The sequence below is a fragment of the Cladophialophora carrionii genome, assembly GCF_000365165.1.
Source record: "Cladophialophora carrionii CBS 160.54 unplaced genomic scaffold supercont1.4, whole genome shotgun sequence".
Taxonomy (NCBI): domain Eukaryota; kingdom Fungi; phylum Ascomycota; class Eurotiomycetes; order Chaetothyriales; family Herpotrichiellaceae; genus Cladophialophora; species Cladophialophora carrionii.
This window is the reverse complement of record NW_008481829.1, coordinates 859,121-882,893: the sequence shown is the minus strand read 5'-3', so window position 1 is coordinate 882,893 and position 23,773 is coordinate 859,121. Positions and strand designations below refer to the sequence as shown.

At 55.0% G+C, this 23,773-nt stretch overlaps 10 protein-coding genes across 10 annotated transcripts; 5 read left to right on the top strand and 5 right to left on the bottom strand.

The window, feature by feature from the left end:
- Nucleotides 1-3: 3 nt before the first annotated feature.
- On the bottom strand, nt 4-1,962 carry G647_04991 (uncharacterized protein; the record flags this gene model as incomplete). Its single annotated transcript, XM_008729327.1, has 1 exon — nt 4-1,962. The coding sequence occupies one exon, from the start codon at nt 1,960-1,962 to the stop codon at nt 4-6; it is 1,959 nt and encodes a 652-aa protein (XP_008727549.1).
- Nucleotides 1,963-2,568: 606 nt separating this feature from the next.
- On the top strand, nt 2,569-4,383 carry G647_04990 (uncharacterized protein; the record flags this gene model as incomplete). The annotated part of the gene is made up of 1 exon (XM_008729326.1): nt 2,569-4,383. One exon carries the CDS (start codon nt 2,569-2,571, stop codon nt 4,381-4,383), a length of 1,815 nt encoding a protein of 604 aa, XP_008727548.1.
- Nucleotides 4,384-4,631: 248 nt separating this feature from the next.
- G647_04989 (uncharacterized protein) lies at nt 4,632-6,445 on the bottom strand (the record flags this gene model as incomplete). Its single annotated transcript, XM_008729325.1, has 2 exons — nt 4,632-5,885; nt 5,966-6,445. 2 exons carry the CDS (start codon nt 6,443-6,445, stop codon nt 4,632-4,634), a joined length of 1,734 nt encoding a protein of 577 aa, XP_008727547.1.
- A 2,094-nt stretch (nt 6,446-8,539) lies between these two features.
- On the bottom strand, nt 8,540-9,680 carry G647_04988 (uncharacterized protein; the record flags this gene model as incomplete). The annotated part of the gene is made up of 2 exons (XM_008729324.1): nt 8,540-9,276; nt 9,422-9,680. 2 exons carry the CDS (start codon nt 9,678-9,680, stop codon nt 8,540-8,542), a joined length of 996 nt encoding a protein of 331 aa, XP_008727546.1.
- A 1,539-nt stretch (nt 9,681-11,219) lies between these two features.
- Nucleotides 11,220-12,803, bottom strand: G647_04987 (uncharacterized protein; the record flags this gene model as incomplete). Its single annotated transcript, XM_008729323.1, has 1 exon — nt 11,220-12,803. One exon carries the CDS (start codon nt 12,801-12,803, stop codon nt 11,220-11,222), a length of 1,584 nt encoding a protein of 527 aa, XP_008727545.1.
- A 373-nt stretch (nt 12,804-13,176) lies between these two features.
- Nucleotides 13,177-15,740, top strand: G647_04986 (cysteine-tRNA ligase; the record flags this gene model as incomplete). The annotated part of the gene is made up of 2 exons (XM_008729322.1): nt 13,177-13,502; nt 13,556-15,740. The coding sequence occupies 2 exons, from the start codon at nt 13,177-13,179 to the stop codon at nt 15,738-15,740; spliced, it is 2,511 nt and encodes an 836-aa protein (XP_008727544.1).
- A 612-nt stretch (nt 15,741-16,352) lies between these two features.
- On the top strand, nt 16,353-17,273 carry G647_04985 (uncharacterized protein; the record flags this gene model as incomplete). Its single annotated transcript, XM_008729321.1, has 1 exon — nt 16,353-17,273. One exon carries the CDS (start codon nt 16,353-16,355, stop codon nt 17,271-17,273), a length of 921 nt encoding a protein of 306 aa, XP_008727543.1.
- A 1,103-nt stretch (nt 17,274-18,376) lies between these two features.
- Nucleotides 18,377-18,772, top strand: G647_04984 (uncharacterized protein; the record flags this gene model as incomplete). The annotated part of the gene is made up of 1 exon (XM_008729320.1): nt 18,377-18,772. The coding sequence occupies one exon, from the start codon at nt 18,377-18,379 to the stop codon at nt 18,770-18,772; it is 396 nt and encodes a 131-aa protein (XP_008727542.1).
- Nucleotides 18,773-18,941: 169 nt separating this feature from the next.
- G647_04983 (uncharacterized protein) lies at nt 18,942-19,331 on the bottom strand (the record flags this gene model as incomplete). The annotated part of the gene is made up of 2 exons (XM_008729319.1): nt 18,942-19,093; nt 19,157-19,331. The coding sequence occupies 2 exons, from the start codon at nt 19,329-19,331 to the stop codon at nt 18,942-18,944; spliced, it is 327 nt and encodes a 108-aa protein (XP_008727541.1).
- Nucleotides 19,332-21,276: 1,945 nt separating this feature from the next.
- On the top strand, nt 21,277-22,194 carry G647_04982 (uncharacterized protein; the record flags this gene model as incomplete). Its single annotated transcript, XM_008729318.1, has 2 exons — nt 21,277-21,673; nt 21,722-22,194. The coding sequence occupies 2 exons, from the start codon at nt 21,277-21,279 to the stop codon at nt 22,192-22,194; spliced, it is 870 nt and encodes a 289-aa protein (XP_008727540.1).
- Between the last annotated feature and the right edge of the window lie 1,579 nt (nt 22,195-23,773).

Sequence of the window (23,773 nt, the reverse complement as noted above, 5' to 3'; positions counted from 1 at the left end):
ATGCTATCCAAAAGGAAGACGACTCTGACCCTTTTCGACCTTCGAGCCCCGGCCTCGAGTTCCACCACCCCCACGCTTTGGCTTACTGCCAGAAGGTCCAGGCGGCCGACTGTTCGTGGGACCAGTCACAGCAGGCCTGTCTTGAGCTTGAAGCTCACTCGCAAAGTGCCAGTCCTCATGCTCATGCCTGTCAGATTCGCTGATAGTCTGATGACATGCCTTGCAAAGGTACATTGCGATGTCTGATTGATGCAGCTGAGGGGTCTGGTGGCATTGGACGTCGTCTTCTGGAGCGAGATCATGGTGCTCGTCATGGATACCCAGCATCTCATTTCCAGATTCGTCCTCGCCTTCTCCGGTACTCTCCCCTCTGGAGAAGAAGCGAGCGATACTGGGAGGGCCTTCGTCGAGCTTTCGCCGCTTCGAAGGCTGTTCCTCGCCTGGGACCGGTGTTGCTGTGGTACTTCGACACGGCACATGCATGGCCGCCTTGGCTTCATCTCCTTTCAGGAGAAACGAATCAATGCCTTTGTTGCCAGATACACCCTCTTCAAAGCCGCCCACAGCCAAGGAAAGATTTGCGCACGGCCATGCTCGGCCATCAACAATGACCTGACCTAATAATGTCTTCGCGAGTTCGAACAGGCTCACCTCATCGATCTTCTTGCCTCCTGGGATGGGGAGTTGCTTTGACCTGGTCTGGCCGCCCTGACGGTGGTGGAGCGTGATGGTTTTGGGCCTTCTTTTATTCTCAAGGACGCCTTCTTCGACCAAGCGAGCGAAGATATCTGCCACAAAGATGCGCAGCCATCTGTTCGCCTGTTCAGTAGTGTTGATGCTCGGCCTGAAAGATTTTGCCGAGAGCATTGATTTGATCTGGGTTCGTGCATTGACCTCACTGTTATCTTCCCCACGAATGATCCCGTAAAGCCACGACCCGGTGTCGGGCCCAAGCTTGGACTTGAGCTGCTCAACAGGAATCTTAAGCAGATCAGTGACATCCTCTGTGTTGAAGGCGTCAACAATTTGTTCTCCGAGTTTGCCGCCCAAATTTCGGATCTTGGTGAATTTAAAACCCGAGAGGAAGTGCTGCACGGCGCGATTGCGCACGATGGTCTGCTGATTTGGCTTCTTGTAGCCTGCCCCCAACTTGGCCATCATCTTGTTTCGTGCAATGCCTGCCGAGCAAGTATATTTCAGCTTCTCGCGAATGGTCTTTCGCACGCCCCGGACGATCTCAGAGCCAATATTCATCACCACATCGTCCCAATCCGGATCGTCGTCCTCCGTTTCCGTGGAGTCGAGGTCTACAAGCGCATCCACTTCCCAATCGAGGGCTGTCGAAGGCGGAGGAGGGAGATTCTCGGTCGGGTCGTCATACGGGGCATATCGAAGCTCCGGATACCGTTCCAGCAAGATCTGATGGATTTGTGCGGACAAGTCAAGGAAGACTTCATCAATGCTGGCCTTCTCTACTTTCTGTATCGGCGCGGGTGGTAAGGTCTCTTTGACCAGAGCGAGGCTTTTCCGCGACTCGAGGCGGTACGGATCCAGGGACACCTTGTCGGTGTGAATGTGTTCCGCGGCATCGTCGCGATATGCCCACTTATCATCCCCCTCGCGCCAAGTCGCAACATGCTGGATCACGACTTCGGGACATTTCTGCTTTGCTTCTGTGACCGTAACGTGTCTGCTCAATCCGAAGTCTCGTGCTGGATAGTTGATTGCGATGAGACCTTGCCACTGCTGAACGGCTAATGGTTGGGTCTCAGCCACGCCCAGTCTTACCATCTCACACTGCGCATAGAAAGCATCATAATCGATTAGTGCGATGCATCGCAACGGACAGGTGGTTGATGATTGCGCGAGCAGGTGGAGATGCTTGTAGGTGAAGCGCGATTTCTTCCTCCTTCCACCAGTCACGGGCGAGGAGGCCAGGAACGGTTGTGAGGAGGAAGACATTCCACGTCCCAGAGCTGGGGCTTTGCTCACATTTCCATGGCCTGCAACGTCATTCGCTGCTGGCTGTCAGCTGGCAAAGATGCTTGAGCCGGCGTGGGCTGAGACGCGATCATCTGGACAAATCGACGCGTCAGTTGCAATATGCAACCTCTCAAAGGCAACGGCGCATCTTATCTTATCATAACGCTTACCTAATGGAGGCGGGTTAGTGTGCTTTCCACGTGACTATGTTGGTCTTGGCAGCCTGGCTTCGTATTGGATCCTTCACTTCTACGCTGTCGGTTCTCTCATGGCCGCCTTGCCTAGAAATTCACTCAAATCCATGCGGCGATGAGCAAACTTTGTCGTCCTGCAGTCTTCGACGCCTTGCTTGATTCGGACAAAGCGTCGACACATATCTTGACCTGAAATAGACAGAGACTGCTGCCTAGACAGTAGCTTCATTCGGTCAAGAGCTGTTCCGCTCCCTCAGCATCTCCTCACTCACTGGGTATAGATATCCCTTCCACAACTGCTCATCCTGAGTTGACAGAGCATCGTGATCAACGGCGGATGAATGTTGGGCAGCAGCCCGGCAGAAGAATGTGGATAAAATACACCGGGCTCATGGGAGCCGTGGCAGCGGGACTGGCCTACACTGGTTCAGCCTTCCTTCTGCAATATCCCGCAGACCAGCACAATGCCAGCCAGGGATTCGACTGGACAGGTATCAGACCATCAAAAGAGCTCAAGTACCACAAGTGCTACGGTCTCTTTGAATGTGCTAGATTAGAGGTGCCGCTTGATTGGTCCAATCTCTCGAACTCGAACACTGTCGCCCTTGCAGTCACAAGGCTCCCTGCTGTCGTCGATGTCACAGACGAATCCTTTGGTGGCACCATCGTCATCAATCCAGGCGGACCCAGCGGCTCGGGCGTTGCAACTTTACTGTGGAGCGGAAAAAGCATTCAGAACGTGGTGGACAGTGACAAACACTTTGAGGTTTTGTCATTCGACCCGCGGGGAGTACAGTTTACAACACCTAGTCTGTCATGCTTTCAAGATGACTCTGTACGCCAGAATCTCCACCTAATGTCAGTGGCGTCTGGTAGCCTCGAATCAAACCAATATGCATTGGACACCAAATGGAGCATCGACAAAAGCCTCGGCCTCCTCTGCGCACAGACGAGTAACGGCAGATATCCGGACGGCTCGAGTATTCGGCGGTATGTCAGTACTGCCCTGGTCGCTCATGATATGGTGGCAATCATTGATGAAGTCGAGGCACACCGACACCGCCAACTGCCCTCAGATGGGAAGCATCTGCAGAAGCAACAGACCGCGTTCCTGTATGACTCGGAAAACTGGCCTCCACTGCTCAACTACTGGGGCCTGTCATATGGCACATACCTCGGTAATACTTTTGCCTCAATGTTCCCTGACCGGATCGGTCGTATGATCCTGGATGGTGTTGTGGACGCGGATGACTATGCCGCTACGGGCTGGACCACCAACCTCCAGGACAACAATAAGACGTGGGAAAAGTTCTTTGACTATTGTTTTGAGGCTGGCGATAAGTGCGCCTTGTCCGATGCTTCGATACGCAGTCCTGCAGAGATGCAGGAGGAGGTTGAAGTCTTTCTAGCCGAGTTGAAGCACAACCCGCTCCCATTAGTGGAGAATGGGAATGCCTATGTCCTCACCTACTTTGACCTGAAAACCATCATCCACGGTCATCTATATCAACCGATCCAGCTATGGCCGGTCTTAGCTCTCCTTTTAAGAGCCCTGATGGAGCGAGACGAGAGAAGCGCGATTTCCGCACTGAGGTCCCCGAGGACGTGGTATACCCGTGGAGATCGACACTTCCACCCGTCTCTGCCCAATTTACCCTTCGTACCCTTACTATCGCAAACTCTCCTGGAGCAGGAGTTGAGCCTGCCAACGAGCTATCCTTGGCAGCAAGAGGCGGCCATCTCCATTCTTTGCGGCGACGGCGATGACATTACCTCCCGGACCAAGGAGAAATTTGCCGAATACCTCACCTTGCTTGAATCTCAATCACCGGTGGTGGGCTCTGTTTGGGCAGAGATCACGTTACCCTGCGTCCACTGGCAGAAGGTGAATCGTCCTTCAGCCGAAAATCGATTCACAGGCCCCTTTGCTTCGAATCTGTCTGACTATGATCCTCGAGGCAGCCCGCTCTTGTTCATCGGCAACACCGCGGATCCGGTCACACCGGTAGGCAACGCGCTCAAGATGTCCAAGAGTCATGAAGGTAGTGTTGTGCTAACGCAGGATATGCCCGGGCATTGCGCCGGATCAAGCAACCCGAGTGTATGCATATTTAGTATCGTGAAAGCTTTCTTTGCGAATGGCACGTTGCCGGAAGCTGGCCTTGTTTGTGAGGCAGCCCTTAAGCCATGGGATGTAGGACGTTGAAACCTTCCGAAAGATTGCAGCACCGAGGTCGAGAAATGTGCAAAGCTAGCAATAAAGTTGGCGGAGCGTGCTATGACCCAGTTATACTATATATGGCCGTGGCATGTCCTTGGAAAGGCGGATAGCAGTGCACGTCACATGGAACACATCAAAAGCGGGACGGAGCAGGAGAAATCATCTATGTGCCCCACGTGAGAGGTACAACTGCGCCGTGAAAATGCGATGCAGTTCTAAGTCCAAGAGCAGTTTCAAGACTTCCTCCAGACAACCCAAGAAACGCCCTTCTTGCTGGTATGGGCCCGTTCGGATGACCATTTATAAGCCACCCAAGCGGCTCTGAAGAGCACTCCCCAGCAGAAGACCGCCAGCAGAAAGGTCCACCAACTGCTCGAAGACTCTCGTTGGATCACATCTGTGGACCTCAGTACCTGCCCATTTCGGTCCAATGCTGCTACACGGAACCAAGAGTACTGCGACAGCTGTTCCAGCTCGAAGGTCTCCTCATAAGACTCCTTGTCCACCACGTCTAAATCAACGAAGCCTTCATCATGCTCGCTCGCGCCCTGCAGCACCCACGCGGCCACCTCTGTGGCCCCATTCCAGCTCACATAGAGGGTGTCGTCTAGAATCTTTGCAATGGGAGGCTCACGAGGCCTCCCCACCCAGTTGGCGGATTTGAAAGCTCGATATGATACGGCCGTGTTGAAGACGTGCAGCCACGGCGCTCCGTAGTGCGTCTCGCACAGCAACGTCCCGTTCAGAGTGAACTCGCTCAAAACTGGAGAGTGGCCGAATCCAACGAACACGTGCCGACTCGCAGGCAGATATTGGGTCGAGCCCTGTGAAGGCGTGCGAGTGTGGTGTAACGAGATGTATGAGTGCAGAAACGTGACCGTCCGGTTGGGCACGTCCAGCTGGAGCATCATCCCGCGGCTGTACGGCCCATCGATGTGCAGCGGACCTCCTTCCTTGTTGTCGAAAAGGGTGATGATGCCGGCTTCCTCATCCATCCAGCGGGCATCGTGCTGCCAGCGGAAGGTCAGGGCCTCGCCCCCGGAGAGGTCTTGAAACTGATTCCGTTGGCCGCCGAGGATCCACAACATCTGGCCGTCGGGGCTTACGCAGCTGACGGAATGGGTGTGGCGCGAGGAAATGAGATAGTTGCCCTTGGAGTCCTTGTCCACGCTGTTGATGTGGAAGAAGTCGAAGGGGATGCTCTTGAAGTAGCCGCCAAACGGGTGGGTCATGAAGGTCTCGTTGACCTGGAAATGCTCCGAGGCTCGCCATTCGAAGAGCAGCTCGCCCGTGGCGATGTCGACTTCTTGGAATCCGCTGTCGATCAGCCAGCCGGTCTTGGTCTTGCCGAGCGACGACAGGTCGGCGGGCGTGACGTTGTAGAAGGTCAGCAGCGCGGTGTCGTCTTTGGTGATGAGAAACTCGTGGAGGTCGCCTCCAAGGCCGACCGCCGAGACGGTGTGTTTGACGTCGTATGAAGAGTCCAACTGCAATATGGGGCGGGCTCGTCAGTATTCCATTCTGGCCCTTTCGCACTCGCTATTCGCAACTCGCGACTCGCACTCACCATGTGATAAACGCCGCTCCCCATGGTCCCTCCCTTCATGCCCGTCCAGTAGGTCACGTACTGCTCTCCCTTGTACGTCTGCACTTTCAGGTTCGTGGTCGTGCCCTCGGTCTCCAGCTTCCACACGAGCTCATTGTCGGGATCGAGGATGGCCGGCCCGGAGCGTGCCATGGACGCGCCATTGAAATTCAGAAACGTGTAGGCCTTGTCGCATTGCGGGTCGGACTTCCTGGTGCTGATGCGCGGCGAGCTCAGGCCGTTGGATATGTACGTCTGCGAGGGCGAGCCGCCATAGAGGCCCAGCTCGTACAGCGTGGGATGGAGTGTCGGCGAGAGCACGATCAAGAGTGGAATCGCCACATACGCGACACTAAGATAAAGCACGCCCGCGCCGGCGGCGACCAGGATGGCATACAAGAGAAGCCGAACAAGCAGCGGCTGCGACTTGGCCTTGAAGCGCAGCCTTCCCATCAAAGGCATTGGACTGGGGAAAGGGCATGGTGCGTGTCAGTGAACTGTTGGGACCCCGAAAAACTGGCCATCCCGGACTATATGTGATTGTGTTGAAATGATGTGGTGTTCTGTCCCGGTCCCCGGTCCCGGTTTTCGTCCAAGATCGTTTGCGCGTGGGTCCTCAAGTCCAAGTCGCAAAACTACGAACTTTGGGGTTGGCTTGCGTCTCGGGAGATCTCAAACAGGGGGAGGGGGGGTGGTGGGTGGATATCCCCCTCTGGCTAACACGCGTATCTGTTCGACAACGGGCGAGGGACTAGGAGTATCTTGTCTTGAGAGCGGCGGATTGGCGACGACACTAGGACTGGGCTCCGTACTCTCCACGGTCAAGGTGGCAACGGCAGCGGCACACACACATCGACCACGGGGCTACGAGTACCACGCTGGTCCGCATAATTTCGGGGGGGTGGGAGGGAGGCTATGACGATGGCCGGCCGGCCACGAGCTTGCGAAGATCTTCACGCTGTTGTCAAACCTGCACACACACACACAACAAGGAGCGAAGATTGGGGATGTGGATAAAGGTCCCGGGCGATATGATGGGCTTCCCAGACGGTGATGAAACACCATCCTATCAAGAGCGCATGGGGCGCCGACGGCGGCACCGGTGGAGAATGCACGAGGCGCGATGCCAACGCTGGGCTGATGCCCATATCGCCAGCCAGCGCGAGCGGAATGGATCACGACAGGTCTTGGAGGCTTGGGAAATACGGAGCAGAGACGCACTACCGGCTTAGAATGGGCCACACTGGGCCACACTGGGCCACACAGGCCGCACAATGGAGTGACAGGCTCCGCCGCCACTTGTCGCTTGCAGGCGGCTGTACCTTGCCTAGACGATCCACTCTCGGCTAGTGCTGCCATGATGGCGAGCATGCTGGCTTAGACACTGAGATATGATACGAGGAACAACACTGTTGATCGGCTATCTGCCATCACTGATTTCACGGTCAAGCAGTCCGCAGTCTTTGTCCTGGCAATTTACCTTTTTTGCCCGTTCGCACAGCATGCTCGACGAAGAAGGCTCGGGTTGTGACATGACAGTATCACGGCAGTTACTTGTATCGACGGCTGTCACTGTCCGGTGGTGGGATTGGCACTGGCACTGGCACTGCCCTGGACACATGCGTTACCCAGTATTGTGTATATTGGGTACTGGGTATTCCGTACTGGGGACTAACTGCTGGAGATGCCGTTCAAGCCGACCGAGGAAGCCAAGTGCCACCCCCCTCCCTCCTCCACCACTACTATCGCCACCAGTAGTAATTACAGTACCCAGCACCACCGCTACCGCTACCGGAGTCTGGCACCGGTAATTAGCCGCTCGCATCTCCTGCCGCGAACATCGTGCCTCATTTACCCCGACAAGCCCAATTCTGGTGAACTCCTTTCGAGATACGCAATACCAAGGCTTTGGATAATGTACTGGATATGTCCGCTTCGACACCTGCCTCTCCGAGGGCGATAGCCCCCTTTGTAGGTTCGAAATAGAGTGTCGGCCGTCGGCCACGAGGTCATGTTCATTCCCATGTCCCATTGTGTACGAAGATACCACAGTATGTCTGGTTTGATGATCGGCGCTTTGCACGGCGAGGGCCACATGATCGATATAGCCTGTCCAAGTACTGTATTCTGTATATCCTCTAGCTCCCAACACCGCACGACGAACCAGCCCACACTACTCGGACACAATAGGCGTCTTGCACATGGAAGGAATCCTCGTGCAGCACATCCCATCCACATGCGTCTCCACGTGTTTCGAAACTCCACTGTTCTCCTCCCAAACCTGGACTGTGCAAGGAACTCTGTACTCCGTCCTGTGGACAAGTCCAAGCTTGGATCGAGGCGCAGCACAGCCACGCAACGCCAAGCAGAGGGACGAGTCAGAGGGCGGCGATCGACTCCGTGGTAAACCCGTTCGAGCTGTGCTGTCCGTGTCATGAGCGACAAACAAACACAGCCGTGTCGCTGGCTGTCACCGATGCCACCTCGTCACTCACTAAAAGTGCCGTCACATCCCACTACTGCGTCTCTGTGTTAGCCGAACTCCCCTCCTGACCTTCACGTCAATTGCACGTTCATGCGGCCCTTTGCAAGATTGGCAAACGGGCCCGCGTCGGCGTTGCGTGAAAACTGCTGCTCGCGCCGCCGAATGCCCAGATACGGCAAGTAATGGCCCGGGTGGATGACGACGAACAGCACGGCGACCAGGAGCATGAGCGCGGAATCAAAGGCGTAGAAGAACCACTCGTGGTCGATGAGGTAGTTGGTGGTGCCCATGGCGAACTCGACGAAGCGCAAAATCGTCCGAATCAGGATCAACACGTTGGCCACGTTGATGGCGGTCAGGAACAGCTCCCAGTTGCGCTCCTTGGGCAGGGCCACGTCGCGCATGCCGCGGCGCAGGAGCACGTTGAGCCGCAGACTCGCGACGACGAAGAATCCAAACGCCGCGAGTTGCAGCGCCAGGCCGACCATGACGATGTTCTTGCCCCGGTTCGCGCTGGCCGCGGTGTTGGCCGCCGCGACCATCGCGCCCCCGATCACCTGGACGAAGAAGCTGAAGACATCCGACCCGACGAAGACGGGCGTGATGCGCCGCGCCGGCACCCAGAGGTGGCGCGCCGTCTGGAACCGCGGCGGCACCACCCACAGCACGATCCGGCCGAACGCCATGTAGCACGCCGCGGCCATGACGGCCGGCGCCACGAGGATGACGACCGTCTGGATGATGAACAGGCCCCGGCTGTCGAGGTCCTTGATCGACATGGCTCGCGTCAGGTAGCCGACAAATTCCACTGCGTGGGCACGTCAGTAAGGGGTCGTCGCACACGAAAAAAGAAGCACTTGTGTGCGCACAAATCTCGCTCTTCTGCTCCTGGGCATCGAACTCGCCGTGCACGCTCCGTGCAAAAGAAAGGTAGGGATGAACGGCACACTCACATGATACCGCGAATATCATCACCCACCAGAACCAGGCTCGGTGCCAGATGAACTGCACCACATTCGCCGCCAGGACGGCGCTGAAAAGGATCAGAAAGATCACCGCCGCGGCGAAGGATGGCGCATAGTTGTATCGGCCCTGGCTCGCGAATTGCTCCGGACTCTTGTTGCCGGGTCCGCTGTCGTCGTTGGTGTCGCCGTCGGCGGCGCGAGCAACGAGGTGCACGAGGTGAGGAATGACGGCGTCGAGAATCGCCATCCGGGAGATCTCTTTCGTAGGTTCTGCTGCGGCCCTGGGAACTGACTTGATACTGTAGCTGATGGTGGTAACGTGATGGGTTGGCCTGGGCAGGCAGGTAGGTAGGTAAGTAGGTAAGGAGGACAGTATACGAAATGCAAGATGCAGACGCCGATGCCACTTAAAGACCAATTCAGAGTACGAGGCTGAGGCTGAGTCTTAAATCCGTGTGGGCATCGCTTATCTGTCGGTCGTTGTGGCAGTGTAGTGTAGGTCTTTCTTGTCGGCGTCAGCGTCAGTGTCAGTGTCGGTGGGGTGCAGCGATATCGAGTCCCTCAGGGAGACGAGACTCAAACGGCTTGCAGTTTGCAATCTACAGCCTCATCACGCAATGTGTGTATGTATGTATGTATGTACGCCCTCCGTAGGCCGTACGTGACCATGCACTCTGAGGAAATGCGAAACCTCGCTTTCGAATCCATCCCCCTATACGGAGTACGTACCCCCACGGAATACAGGTGTATACGACCGACGCGTGTCTTGTCTCGAAATGTCAACTTACTGGCTGATACTGTAGCCAGGCAGGCAGACAGGCAAGCAGACGGGGTACCTCCTCCTGAATCCTAGCCAGGTCTGGATCTAAGCCCACTGAACTGGCCAGTGTGGTGGGTACATATGCAGTCTCGACGGCGATAAGAGCCTCTGTCTGCATTATCAGCACATATCGCGCATAAAACATCAGGTACAGGTACAGGCGGAGGTACCAGGCACCAGGCACCAGGCAATATGAAACCAGGGACTCCGGAATAATCATAATTTCCTGCAAATAAGACGAAATAGGGGCTCCCGATATGATGAGTCTCGCAACCCCTTCCGAAGGCGGTTTAGCGGGTCCTCTCGCGCCCTGGGAACCGAGACTCAATTCCGGAGGATGGAGTACATACCTCGTACCTCGTCCAGTAGAGAGGGAAACGTGTCGACCTCCGAGGCTGTGCGTTCGAGGCGAGGCGAGGCGAGGCGGGACGAAAGCACTCACGAAAGCCGACCAGACAGATGAGAGGAGGCTGTTGCTTTGTGTTACGCTACATGTTCGTTTCAGCATCGATTAGGTACCTCGGTGCTTATCACTTACTACTTACATATGTCCTCTGCAGTACTGGATGGAGACGCACGATTCGGTCACGAAGCATATTTGTGGGTTCGTGGTGTCTGCCTCGCACCGGTGACCGTGATGGGGACTGGGATCGGACCGGCCTTCTGTCAACACAGTACGCTATAAACTACTACAGTCTGCAGTGCTCCGTATTATAGGCCGTGAAGACTGTTTCCTCCCCGCGCATGGGATCGTACTGCGTGTCGCGCGACTTGTTTCGGCAATTGCGTTACGAGGTGCACGCCGAGTCCGGTAAGTAAGGCCTCCTCGTCCGGAGTACTGTACCTCGCAGTGGCCGGACAAGGCAGTCATGGACAGTTGCGCGCGGTTATTGATACTACATTCACATGCATAAGGGGGACCACTGATATAGCATTCCACGATCCAATTACGGAGTACCGTCATGTTTATCCTGCTGCCTGCTGGGCCTGCTCAACCTCTTTCCCCTGGTGTCGCCATGACGCTTCCCTGGTCCCGTCCCCGGTCTGGCCTTTCGATTTGAGCCTCTGCTTCGCCTGTTTCGCCTGCTTGGCTTGCTTCTTCAACTGTCGCTGGCTCTTGGGTGCGTTGGCCACGATTGTCACGTTCTTTGCCCATTTCTCCTGCGCTGCAGCTTCATCCTCGTCAGTCCATGCACGCGGCAGAATCGCAAAGACCAGGTACGACGTATGGGTCTTCAATTCTGGCTCGGTTCGGTGCACAAGTCTCCCTTCGTTGAGGGGTAATTTGGTGGGAGCTTCTGGCTGCCGATTGTTCTGTTTCCTCTTCCCACTCCTGCCATCGTTCCCGGCAGCCTTCCCGGCATGGAAATCCTTTAACCTCTGCTCCACCTCCCGGAGCCGCGACACAGCCTCGTCCACGTCCGCCGCATACAAGTTCACTCCGCGCATCCCGTCGTATCGCTGACTCGTGTATTCGCGACGGACCTCAACGCGCTTGTGCTGCATCTCAACCATCTCAATGTCAATCCAGTCGTGCCTCCGGAGCGCCGAGACGGTCTTTTGCGCCTGCTCAATGCAAGGGCTGAAGGTGCATATATGCACTGTGGACTCAGGGTCGAGGACGGACGGTGTGCCGTCTGCACCTCGCTGCCTGGTTAAATGGGGGAGTGCCTCCCATGGTGCGGGCAAATCGAGGAACACCGCGTTAGCTCGAGGAGAGGTTGGACCCCTTTGTTGGTCAGAGTCATACACCAAGAACCCGTCTCTGTACACGTCGCGGTGCGTGGCGTGGACGATGGAATCAAGCCCGTGCAATGTCATTTCTGCTTTGACTTTCTCGTGGCGTTCTTGGTGGAACTCGTACGTGAAGACCCGTCCGCGAGCGTCATCAGGCTCGCTTTCTTCACCACGAGCCTCTTCTTCGCCATTCAGAGCTTGGACACCATCGGTGTCGGTCTCTACCTTGCCTGCCTGACCCTCGCCGGCAATCCCATCCCCATAGCCGCTGAACACTGCCCGCGCCGCCGCGTGCGTGAAACTCCCACTCCCGCTACCCGCTTCAATCAGCCGAGAGCCCGGTCTCGCGCGGATCCGATGCAAGACGTAGCTGTAGTCGGGCGTGTAGACGACCTGGGTCCGATGAGGCAAGCTGGTCGTCCAGTTCTCCGGCGTGGGGGGCAACACGTGAATGAATCCAGATTCTGCCACCTCAGCCTGCTTGACCTGCGCGCCCTCTCCAAGAGTGGACACTGAGGGCGTTTCAACGTCATCGATCTTCCGTTTCTTGTGGCTTTTCGTGGTGCGACCACGGGAGCCCGTGTCGACTTTACTGGCTCGGACTTGACTTCCCCAGGGAACGTTGATTATCGTGCTATGAGGGAATGATCCGAAGCGTGTGTTGGTCACGACGCCTTCTGCATACCCTTGCTCGGAAGCGTTGGTGACCTGTGTCGAAAGGATAGTGGGCAGGGATTGATCACGGCGGAGGTGCAGAGACGCGAGATCGCCGGGCTTGGTGTGCAGGGACGGGGAGAGAAATGTTGACACCATTTCTTATTACGTTTGATGTTATCCTGTGTCGAATCCCTAACTGTTCTCGAAGCATGAGACAATCCGATCTCGAAGCATGAAAATTGAATCTCAGAATTGTGCATGAGAGGTTAGCGCCGGGGTCGGCCGCGTTTAGGCGAGACGCTAATGCAAACGACCAATTTAGCGGGAAAGGGCGGGCGGAATAATTGGATTTTCCGAGCCCGCTTACCATTGTGGCATTCCATTTCCCTGCGCATGGTGCTGTGACTCAGGACTCGTACCACTTGTGCACGGCTATGGATGAGTCAACGAGCTGGGTGAGTGTCTCATGAATTATATGAAGCGCGCTTTCTCCTCAGCCGCTTTGAATTTCTGCAGCAAATCTACCAGAATGGCACAGCCCGCTTGGTCGCTCCCGTCAGGCTCGACGCACCAGCCCCAATTGAAGGTCTACAACTCCCTGACTCGTTCGAAAGTCCCCTTCGTGCCTGCACAACAAGGGAAGATCACTTGGTATGCCTGCGGTCCTACAGTATATGACGACGCTCATTTGGGCCATGCCCGCAACTATGTGACCACCGACATCATTCGGCGCATCCTGCGGGATTACTTTGGCTTCTCGATTCGCTTTGTGATGAACACGACAGATATTGATGACAAGATCATCTTAAGAGCGAGGCAGAGGCATCTGTACGATGAGTACAAGAACAAACACCGGTATGGTCAAGGTCGGGCTCGAGGCAGGTCGTCATGTGGCTGACCCGTTCCAGGTACATTGACGACCAAGTCCGTCAAGACGCGCGGCATGCCTGGCACTATTACATACACCGCAACTTGAAACGAATAAATCCCAAGACACTCATCACTCCCGAAAACTTCGACGGCCTGATCGAACCCATCTATGGGGACATCTTGGCGGGAGGAAGCCTTGAACCAGGCACCAAGCCAGGTGATAAGGAAGCAAAGATCAAGATGCACATCAATACTGCTAGAGGCACTGCGAGGGCATTGATGCAGGATCCAAAGCTCCTGACGCCGCACGAATTCTACAATCGAGTGAGCGACGTCATGTGCCTGGTCTTGGACGAGCAGCTGGGCAAGACAATCCGCGGAGACGACTACGCCGTATTTACAAAACTCACCAAGGAGTACGAGCAACGCTTTTTCCAAGATATGCATGACCTGAATGTGATGGATCCCGATGACCTGGTGCGAGTGACCGAGCATGGCAACGAGATTGCAGAGTTTGTCAAGAAAATTGTCGACAACAAGATGGGCTATAGGACGGCGGACGGCTCAGTGTATTTCGATATCAAGGCTTTCGAGGCTGCCGGCTACCCGTATGCCAGGTTGGAGCCATGGAATAGGAACGACAAAGAGCTCGTAGCTGACGGCGAGGGCGCCTTATCACAGACTGAAGCCGCCGTCAAGAGGTCGGACGCCGACTTTGCTCTGTGGAAGTCGTCCAAGCCGGGTGAGCCCAGCTGGCCAAGCGAATGGGGCCCCGGTCGGCCCGGGTGGCACATTGAATGCTCAGCCATGGCGTCTGGAAAACTCGGCTCACAAATGGACATCCACTCTGGTGGCATCGACCTTGCATTTCCTCACCACGACAATGAGCTTGCTCAGAGTGAGGCCTTCTGGGCAAATCATGGCCAGTGGGTGAACTACTTTCTCCACATGGGCCACTTGTCAATACAAGGCTCTAAGATGTCCAAGTCGCTGAAGAACTTTACCACCATCCGAGAAGCTCTCCACGTGCGGAAAGACTGGACGGCGAGGAGCCTGCGAATTGTTTTCTTGCTTGGCAATTGGAAAGACGGCATAGAGATCACAGACGATATGGTCACCCAAGGCAGGAGTTGGGAAGATCGGGTCGACAACTTCTTTCTCAACGCCATCGAGGCAATAAAGGAGTCGAAAGCGACGTCCGATCAGAAAGCAACATTGCAAGCTGCACTTCAGGAGGCTGAAGAACGGGTTCGCACTGCATTACTAGATTCATTCAACACCCCCATCGCTATGGAAGCAATTTCGCAGTTAATCAGCATATACAACAGCGCCAAAAAATCTGATTTGACGCCACGAGATCATCACGACGTCGCAATATTTATCACTCGTCTGGTCAATATCTTTGGCTTGAACGGCTCTGAGCCTGCAGACACGGAACAAGTTGGCTGGAAAGGCATCGAGATCCCTGACGCTGCCAAAGAATTCGTCTACCCATTGGCAAGGATCCGAGACGAGCTCCGGCAAGCCGCCATTGCCAAGTCTATCACCGTCGAGAAAGTACAGGAGATCGTGTCGACATCGCCATCGGGCCTAGAAGAGCCGCCTACTGTTGGTAGGCCTCGGCCGTCATATGCACGTGCGTTAAGCGAGTTCAACCGAGACGCGCTTCAAGCAGCCTCCTCACCACCCAACACTAATTCCTCCTCCGATCTGAACAAGCAAATCCTCGCCCTCTGCGATCGCGTGCGAGACGTCGACCTCTGGCAACTCGACATCTACCTCGAGGACCGGGAGAACGCGCCCGCGCTCGTGCGCCCCGTCACCGAAGGTCTGAGAGCCGTACGGCGCGAACGCGAAGATAAAGCCCGCGCGAAAGAAGAGGCTAAACGGCAACGCGAGCGTGAAGCTCAGGAACGACTGCAGAAGGGTAAACTGAGCCCGACTGAGATGTTCAAACCACCGCATTCGAATGAATACTCTGCTTGGGATGGCGATGGTGTGCCCACGACAGGAAGGGACGGTCAGCCACTTACGGCGAACCGGGTGAAAAAGTTGAAGAAGGAATGGGAGCAGCAGAGAAAGGCGCATGAAAAGTACCTCGCTGCTGTGGGAGGCAGTAGTGCGGCGCCCGCATCAAATCGCGATGGAAGCGGATCTGGCTCAGCTCCTCAACAGCCAGGAGACAGGGTTACTGTCGCGGGTGCTGAGGTTGATGCTCGCTAGGAGGGGCCACGACCATCAGCGTGAGCGCTCAAACCGCAATATCGTTCCTCACGCTACCCTTGTCCAGTGAGGTTGAGACCATGCCCGTTCTTGGTCGGCAGATCGAGTAGCTAGCCTTGACCGACGGGTATTCTTACCGGGGTCTCATCGCCACCCATCGTGTCGTATGCTGATACGATTGAGATGACGTGGGACAACTCATGATATTCGGGCGGTGCCCAGAATCAAGAAGTAAAGCTGCTCGCTGTTCAGATTCAAATTCATTCCAGTGTGGTGAGATATTGACTCTATCTCTAGAGGTCAGCATTGTCGAGCTGGCGGACTGGCTGGGTGACTGGTTGCTTCACTACCGTCAGGATAGAGTCGTGTACGTTCTCCAATCGGACTGCCACTTGAGTTCTTGTGTCTTAGAGTTGGCTTCAGCTCGTCGGTCTGATTGGTTTGTAAGACACATCAATTGATACTTCACGATACGCGTAACTGCCTTCAAGACATACTTTCCCCGGCATCCTTCTCGCGTGATGCTCTCAAGACTCAAGACTCTAGACTCTCGTTCCACAGTTCGCATCTCCCGTTAGTTCCAATCAACGAGCTCACCTACTGACCGGAAGAATGTCACCAACAACGTCGACCTTCCACCTTCCCAACACCCAGCCGCCCATCCCCGTCACACACCCAGCATCCATCTCTCGGGACCAACTCCTGGCCTTTCCTGCTTTCAAGACCTGGCTTAATACTTTGCGCCACTCCCTTTCCCTCCAACGGTCGTCGTCGTCCCACCCTTTCCACAACTCGGCCTATTCTCTCAAATCAATAGAAATCCAAGCCGTCGACCATTTCTCGGGCCAGCGTCTGGGCTTCCTGAAACTCAAAGCTCAAGTCAGCAACGAAGATGGCGAACATCTCCCAGGCTCGGTCTTCATGCGCGGCGGGAGTGTCGCCATGCTCATCATCCTCACTCCCTCCGACAGCCCGCATGGCTCAGATCAAAAGCCCCAGGCCCACAACCAACCCACAACACCGGAAGAATACGCCATTCTCACAGTGCAGCCGCGCATCCCTGCCGGGTCGTTGTCCTTTGTTGAACTCCCCGCAGGCATGATCGACGACAGCGGCACCTTCGCCGGCGCTGCAGCCCGAGAAGTCCGCGAAGAGACAGGCCTCGAAATCTCCTCGGACGAGCTCGTCGACATGACGTTGCTGGCTTCCCAACTAGACATGGACAGGTCGAGTGCACAGTCTTCTCCCATCCCGTGTCCCTCCCCCTCGTCAGAAGAACGGCTTCAAAACGCGATGTATCCCTCTCCTGGGGGCAGCGACGAGTTCATCCCCATCTTCCTGGCTCGCAAATCGTTGTCCACGCGTGCGATCGATGAGCTGAAGGGCAAGTTGACCGGGTTGAGGGACCACGGCGAGAAAATCACCCTGAAGATCGTGCCGGTCCAGGACGTGTGGAAGGTCGCGTGGCGGGACGGGAAGACACTGGCAGCCATGGCCTTGTATGAGGGTCTTAGAGGGGAGGGGAGAGTATGAGATGCGAGAGTGAGGAGGGAGCTTTGAACACCCCTGTATATGATGAAGGGGTTGGACTACCACGCTGTCTCCAGCCAGCAAATGTGGCAGTTAGCTGGGAGTCTAGTTTGCCGGGAAGAGCGATTCATTCTGGGGACGGTGAACTGGCAGGCACATTCTACGGCTAGGTAGCATGGAAGCGATCAATCTCATCTTTTATGGGCATAGCAATGAAAAATGTATCAATGGCGAGCGAGAGCTACAACAAGGACAAGGTACCTTGCGCTGAAGAAGCCACACTGAGCCAGTGTATGCGGCCGCTTCAGGCAATGCAAGGCAATGGCCCTCTTACTCTTGATTTCATCTCTTCCTCTTCAGACTCAATCCTATCAATCACACGCTGAGCGTCCGCGGCGAGACTGTAAGTGGACGCGGTATTCCATTGCGATCGTGCATGTCACTCCTCCCGTTCCCTCTCCAGTCATTCTGACACGATCTCTGGTCATACCGGCCGCATGCGTCCTCGACGTCTTGTCAGGTGCTTGCTGCTGCCATTGCTACACCTGGTCATGTAGTCACCGACTTTGCAAGGGGAGCGGTTGGATATCAACATGCACTGGCTGTCGCGCGCTCGGTACGGGCACCATGTGTCCAGTTGATAGTAATGGGCCCTGATTAATTAATAGAGTGAGCGACGATCGTTACATCCATGGCCAATGTTGTGGCGCTGAGCACTGTGCTTTGTCTCTTCCAGCTGATCGATCTTGGTCTATAACAGCTTTGGATTCGGAGTCGATAGACGTGAATCTTGATGCTGAGAAGAGCACACAAGACAGAGGAAGGTCGAGCGGACAGATGTGTCCGAGTCGCGTAAAGATTTTGTCTGACGATGTCGCTCTGTGTGATCACTAACCTACGATCTTTTGGCATGACTGTGTCACGAAGCCTCAATTCTCACTTCGATCTCCAGCCCACTCGAACCACTCCTCCATGAGCCACATCCATCGACACGAGACCACCTAATGAAGTCCAAGCACGCCACAACTAGCATTTTATGTAGCAACACCAGGACCGGGTCGAACCACCGCCTCGCCTCGCCTCATATCACTCGGGACACTTGCGCCATGACCAACAACAAGCCATCACCCAAAGAACCAGCCAGCACAATCACACTCCGCAACCCTCCGTTTTCATATTTCCATCTCCGCTTAACTTCCCTCGAACAACAACCCCAGCAACCTCTCGACGAACTCACAATTCGCTCATATCTCACGGCAGCACTACAGCAATACCTTGGTCTGACAGGCACGGCCATCCCGATCGACATATTAAAGGTCGAGCAGCAGAACGCGTGGATCAGAGTGCCGAGAGATGATGAAGTGGCCATCACAGCGGCGATAAGCCAGTGGGTCGGAAGCAAGGGCGTGAACCTCAGGATCGAAGCAAGAGGGACTTGGCTCGGTGGTGTGGTCGCAAGAGGAAGAGTGGGTGGGAAATTGTGGTCCCTGGAGGAAGGTTGATTCATTCATTCATTCATTCATTCATTCATCCATCACGAGGCTACAGGATCTAACTCGGCGACCGCCAATCTAATCCAAGAGACGCACACTGAACGCCGCGCCAGCAGCAACAACTTTACAGCAGATGAGCCGACATCCAAACCGTCTCAAGCCAAGTTACACGGCATGTTCACGCAGCCAGCGCATCCGTCAGTGTGGTCTCGTCAGAATCACCGTCGGAGTCTTCTTCGAGGCACTTTCCCTCGGCGAGCGTGGGTCTCGACTTCTTCCTGCGACTGGCGCGGATCCATCTGATCAAAGGGCTCATGGTCTTCTGTTCGCCTGCACACACCTGCGTCAGTCTGACTTTCGGCCGAGGGAATGGAAGGAACCCATGGAACTCACCACCACCGAGGCCTTTCGCCTGCTGCAGCGCCGGTTCCCGAGCCGCTTTGGCTTGCGCTCGAAGCGACTTTTCTTCCTGCTTTCTCTTCTTCTCGGACGCTTTCCACGCGGCCCGTCGCTTGTTATACTCTTGGACTTCGAAGTCGTGTTGAACGGAATATCCCGAGACGGACATTTTCGGCGCTGATTAGGACTTAAATTCGAAGATTCTTGATTCAAGTTCTGCTGAGTGACAAATGACGAACCACAAGCGGCAGGTATTAAACGAATGAGGTTTGGGAAAAGAGGCGTCTAGAATACTGCGTTAGGGGGCGTTGGCTTCTGCTTCTGTCGCCCTATGAAGGAAGCTGGGAAACTCGAGGGAAGGAACGGTTGAGAGCTTATTGACAAGATGAGAGCGTGGTCAGGGTGATTGAGACCGAAGTCAGATCTTTCAGGTCGAAGTTTCTAACAGATTTTTATACCATTCACGCGTGTCACTTGCGCCGCACAGATCAGCGACGCCTTATCAATCGGCATACGTATTCAGCTCCAGGAGAACAGGGCGAGAGGGTGAAAGATTTTAGAGCGCGGCCGCCGCAGGACCATCCGTCCCGGTACATGGCTCACGGGCAATGGTTCAAGACCATTCACGCAGAGAAGCGCAGTATACCCCGGGCCATGGTATCCCGATGCAGCGCGTAAAGGGTAGCCTTGGGTCTAGAGCGACAATACGCAGGACTGGTCCTGACAACGCTACAGTACCGACGCCGACAATGACATTCACTGTCTCGTATCTATGCCTGAAGTTATCCCATGTACATCGCAGCTACAGTACCTCAGTACGTACTTACTTAGCTGACCACCTGCGTACCTAGCTACCGACCTAATATACTCTGAACATGACCGTCACATCAGATCAGATCATTATCACCACTCAAGCATAGGGCACTAGCATTGGACGCGGGTTGGCGGACTCAACGTCTTCGTTCGAACGCACAGCGGGCCATGTCCCGCCGAATCGACCCGGGTGTGCCGCTGCAGCGTTGGGGACGCGCCGACTGCTACGGTACATTACCAGCATAGACTGCTCGTTAACAGTGCATTGTGTTGCATTTTCGCTTGCAGGGTGCCTCGATCCTTAACCCCGCAGGAACCCTTCCATCCTTCTCAAGGTACAGTACGAGCTTGGCTGGCGCGTACCTTGTGTGCCTTTGCCGGTCCGGATTTCCAGCTCCGCTATGTGCGGGCCAAACGCCGGGCTGGCTTCCGAAGATGGGAGAGGTACTGTATAATAAGCATGAGTAGACGCCTTCCTACACTGGCTGTCCTGGTCTTCGGTGATACGACCGTCCCTAATTCTGTGTATTCGATCGGCCTGATGACAGTGCTGCCACTACGAAGGTGTCTTTGACTTCTTGTGCTTCTCCCGCATAGCTCGAATTATTGGGGGTTGCGGCTCCCAGCGCCCTCTTGCTGCAGATGTGTCGAGGCGGGATCCTGCGGAGTTCAATATTGGTCCGGAGCACGTAGCGACCAGGGTCAGCATACGATGCTGAACCCAGCTTGGGCTTCATATGACGCGCACAGGAATCAGGGAGAAGGCAATCACGGCAATGCACCAAGTGTGGTTTTCAAAGGCAGTCCTAGGGGCGTAAAGACAGACGAGCTTACAAATGACAGTGATCAACAGCGTCGTCATCCTGGACCCAGGACCACCATATAAAATCAACAACGCGTACATATGTGTATCCTTTCCCTTGATGCACAGTGTTTCGACTAAGAAGATATAACAGAAACGGCCAACGCCTTGTTGCGCCTACTCTCGCACGTCTGAAGATCATAGCATCCAAACCCACACGATGAAGCAGTGGTTCAGTGACCTGTCTGGTCTCGCTAGCTTGAAGCAAGTGACGGCGGATGTACCAGAGCCGGGCGCAGATGAGGTCTTGGTAGAGATCCATGCCGTGTGTCTGAATTATCGAGATGTTGAAGGTAATCAAGTCCGCAATACTCGACACATTCCTTGCCTTGAGCCGAGCCTGGTGCTAACAAGCGGCCCTTGCCCACAAGTGTGTATTGGTGACTACGATCACCATGAATCCATCGAGTCACCTTCGGCTGTCGTTCCGTGTTCCGACATGGCGGGAACGGTGGTGAAAGTCGGACCACGAAGCTCGCCTGACCGCGAGAACCGCTGGAAGGAGGGTGACCGGGTTATGGCGATCTTCAACTTGACACACCTGACAGGGCAGATCACCGACGAGCATCTGCCGTCCGGACTCGGGCTGCCCCTTCCTGGCGTGTTGGCAGAGTATAGATGCTTCCCCGATGAAGGCTTGGTGAGGGTACCGGATTACCTCAGTGACGAAGAAGGTTCAACGCTACCGATTGCTGCCGTCACTGCATGGATGGCCCTGAACTGGATGAGACCGGTCGGAGACAGCATAAAAGGCAACGATACGGTGGTACTGCTGCAAGGCACGGGTGGCGTATCAATCGCCGGGCTGCAAATGGCCAAAGCTAGCGGGCTTACGAGTAAGGCCCCGGCAGATGTGCGCACGTGGTGACTAACAATGCTCTCAGCAATTGTCACGTCGTCGTCGGCAGAAAAGCTGAAACGAGCGAAAGAGCTTGGAGCCGACCATCTCATCAACTATAAGACGCATCCTAATTGGCACGACGAGGTCATGACCATCACCAACAACAAGGGCGTCGACATCATCCTTGAGCAAGGCGGCCCAGAGACGCTGGCCAAAAGCTTTGCTTGCGTCAAATGGGGCGGGCTGATATCCTGCATTGGCTACCTCAGCGGCAAGATCGATAAAGCCGACAGCGTGGTCAACACCAATGTGCTTGCGCTTCGAAGGAACGTCACCTTGAAAGGTATCTGGAACGGACCCAGAGATCGACTCGAAGAGGCGCTGGAGCTCTACAAGGAGAAAGAGATTCACCCTGTAGTGGACAAGGTGTTCGGATTTGACGAAGCGAAGGAAGCCTTTGAGTATGTCGCGGCTGGAAGTCATTTCGGCAAGGTCGTGATCAAGGTGCAAGGGTGATTGCGGTGCAGACAGAGAATCGGATGAGGTGCATAACAGTCCTTGCTGCTCAGCAACCATTTACAGGATTGTGGCGAGGGCTGCGTGCACACATCCATTGAGCTCCAAGTGCAGAATAGGGGAACTTCTCGGCATACCTTCCTCTCCACCCAGCAGTTCGATAGAGATGAACCTCATCTTCAACTCATCTTCACCTCATCTCCACCTCATCTCCGGTTCTCTTTCCCTGTCATCATATCCATCGCTGATGCTCGAGGATAGTGACACCGGCAAAACCACATCATCCCAGAAGGTCTTGAGATCAATGCCGAAGTCTGATGTTCCTAGCTTGCTTTTGACTCGGACTTACCGTGATAGAGCCATACGCGCTTCTGAAGTGATGAGTTCTGGAAGTGGTCCATTGAAACTTGAAACCGACTGTGCCATACATTGGAGTGTTCGAATGAGCTGAGATACGTTGCGATCATGGTCGAAAGCCACACGGCACCTGCGCCTACCGCTGTCTTTGTGAAATCTTGTAGTGAATACCTCCTCCACCCAGCCACCATCAGGAGTCTGCCAAGCAAGGTGCGGCAGTTTCTCTCTCACACACAGAGCTGTTTCCCACAAAACCAAAATGAAATCGAGCGAGAGAAAATCATGACGCAAAAAAGGAGAGAACAATGGGATTTGACGCCGTCATCTTTCTCCTCAACGTCCACGAGCTCCTACACATTTTTGCCAAACTATAACCACTATGGCCCTGTACAAGTCACCAGATCACCCGAGTTAGGAGGATCGCAATGAGAGCCTCTACGTTTCTTTGATGCTTGTACATCCACTCCTGGCTGTGAATAAGGGAGATGTCTGTCGAGGGTGGAAGGATTCCAGCACCCATTGTCGGGAACAATTTTGTGGAAGTAACTGATATGGCCATGATTTTCGAGTGAAGATGGCGGGAACAGCGCTGGCAGGGCGAAGGTGAAGGAAAATATCGACCATTGTACAAGGCGGTCACTTCACTCAAGAGCTCGGATGGACGCAGGTCAGTTCGACGAAAACGCGCTTCACGGCCAACCTGCAAGTCAAACTATGCTGACTCCTCCTAGAACAGCACTACTCGACCATATCCAGGTCAAACTCGTTGCCTAGGCACTCTGGCCTTATGACAGTAAACAGCTTACCGAGCACGCATGTCCCAGGCTAGCGACAGGAACCGCCGTCACGCGGTGTGCCCGTCTGTAGTCAATTCAGTGACCGAGACCAACATCGAGTGTACATTCCCAAGCCCGATGTCGACGATCACGCAAACGGTGATCTGAAAAGTCAAATTCACGACAGCAGAGCCTGTTTGTTCAAGGAAACGAACCTGGTGACTACCTATCTTCCACTGTACAAATACCTGCCCCGCCGCCCTCGCCCTTGATTACATGGTACCTTATCATATGGAACCATCCTCCGCGGCGCACCCACCAAGACAGGCTTCAAGATGAAGTGCGACCAGCCATGGTTTCCACGGGATTGCGATGCAGCCATTGCTGCCTCGAAGCAACATGGGAAGGTAGGCACAAATGACTCTCTCCGTAAATCAGCCTCGTCG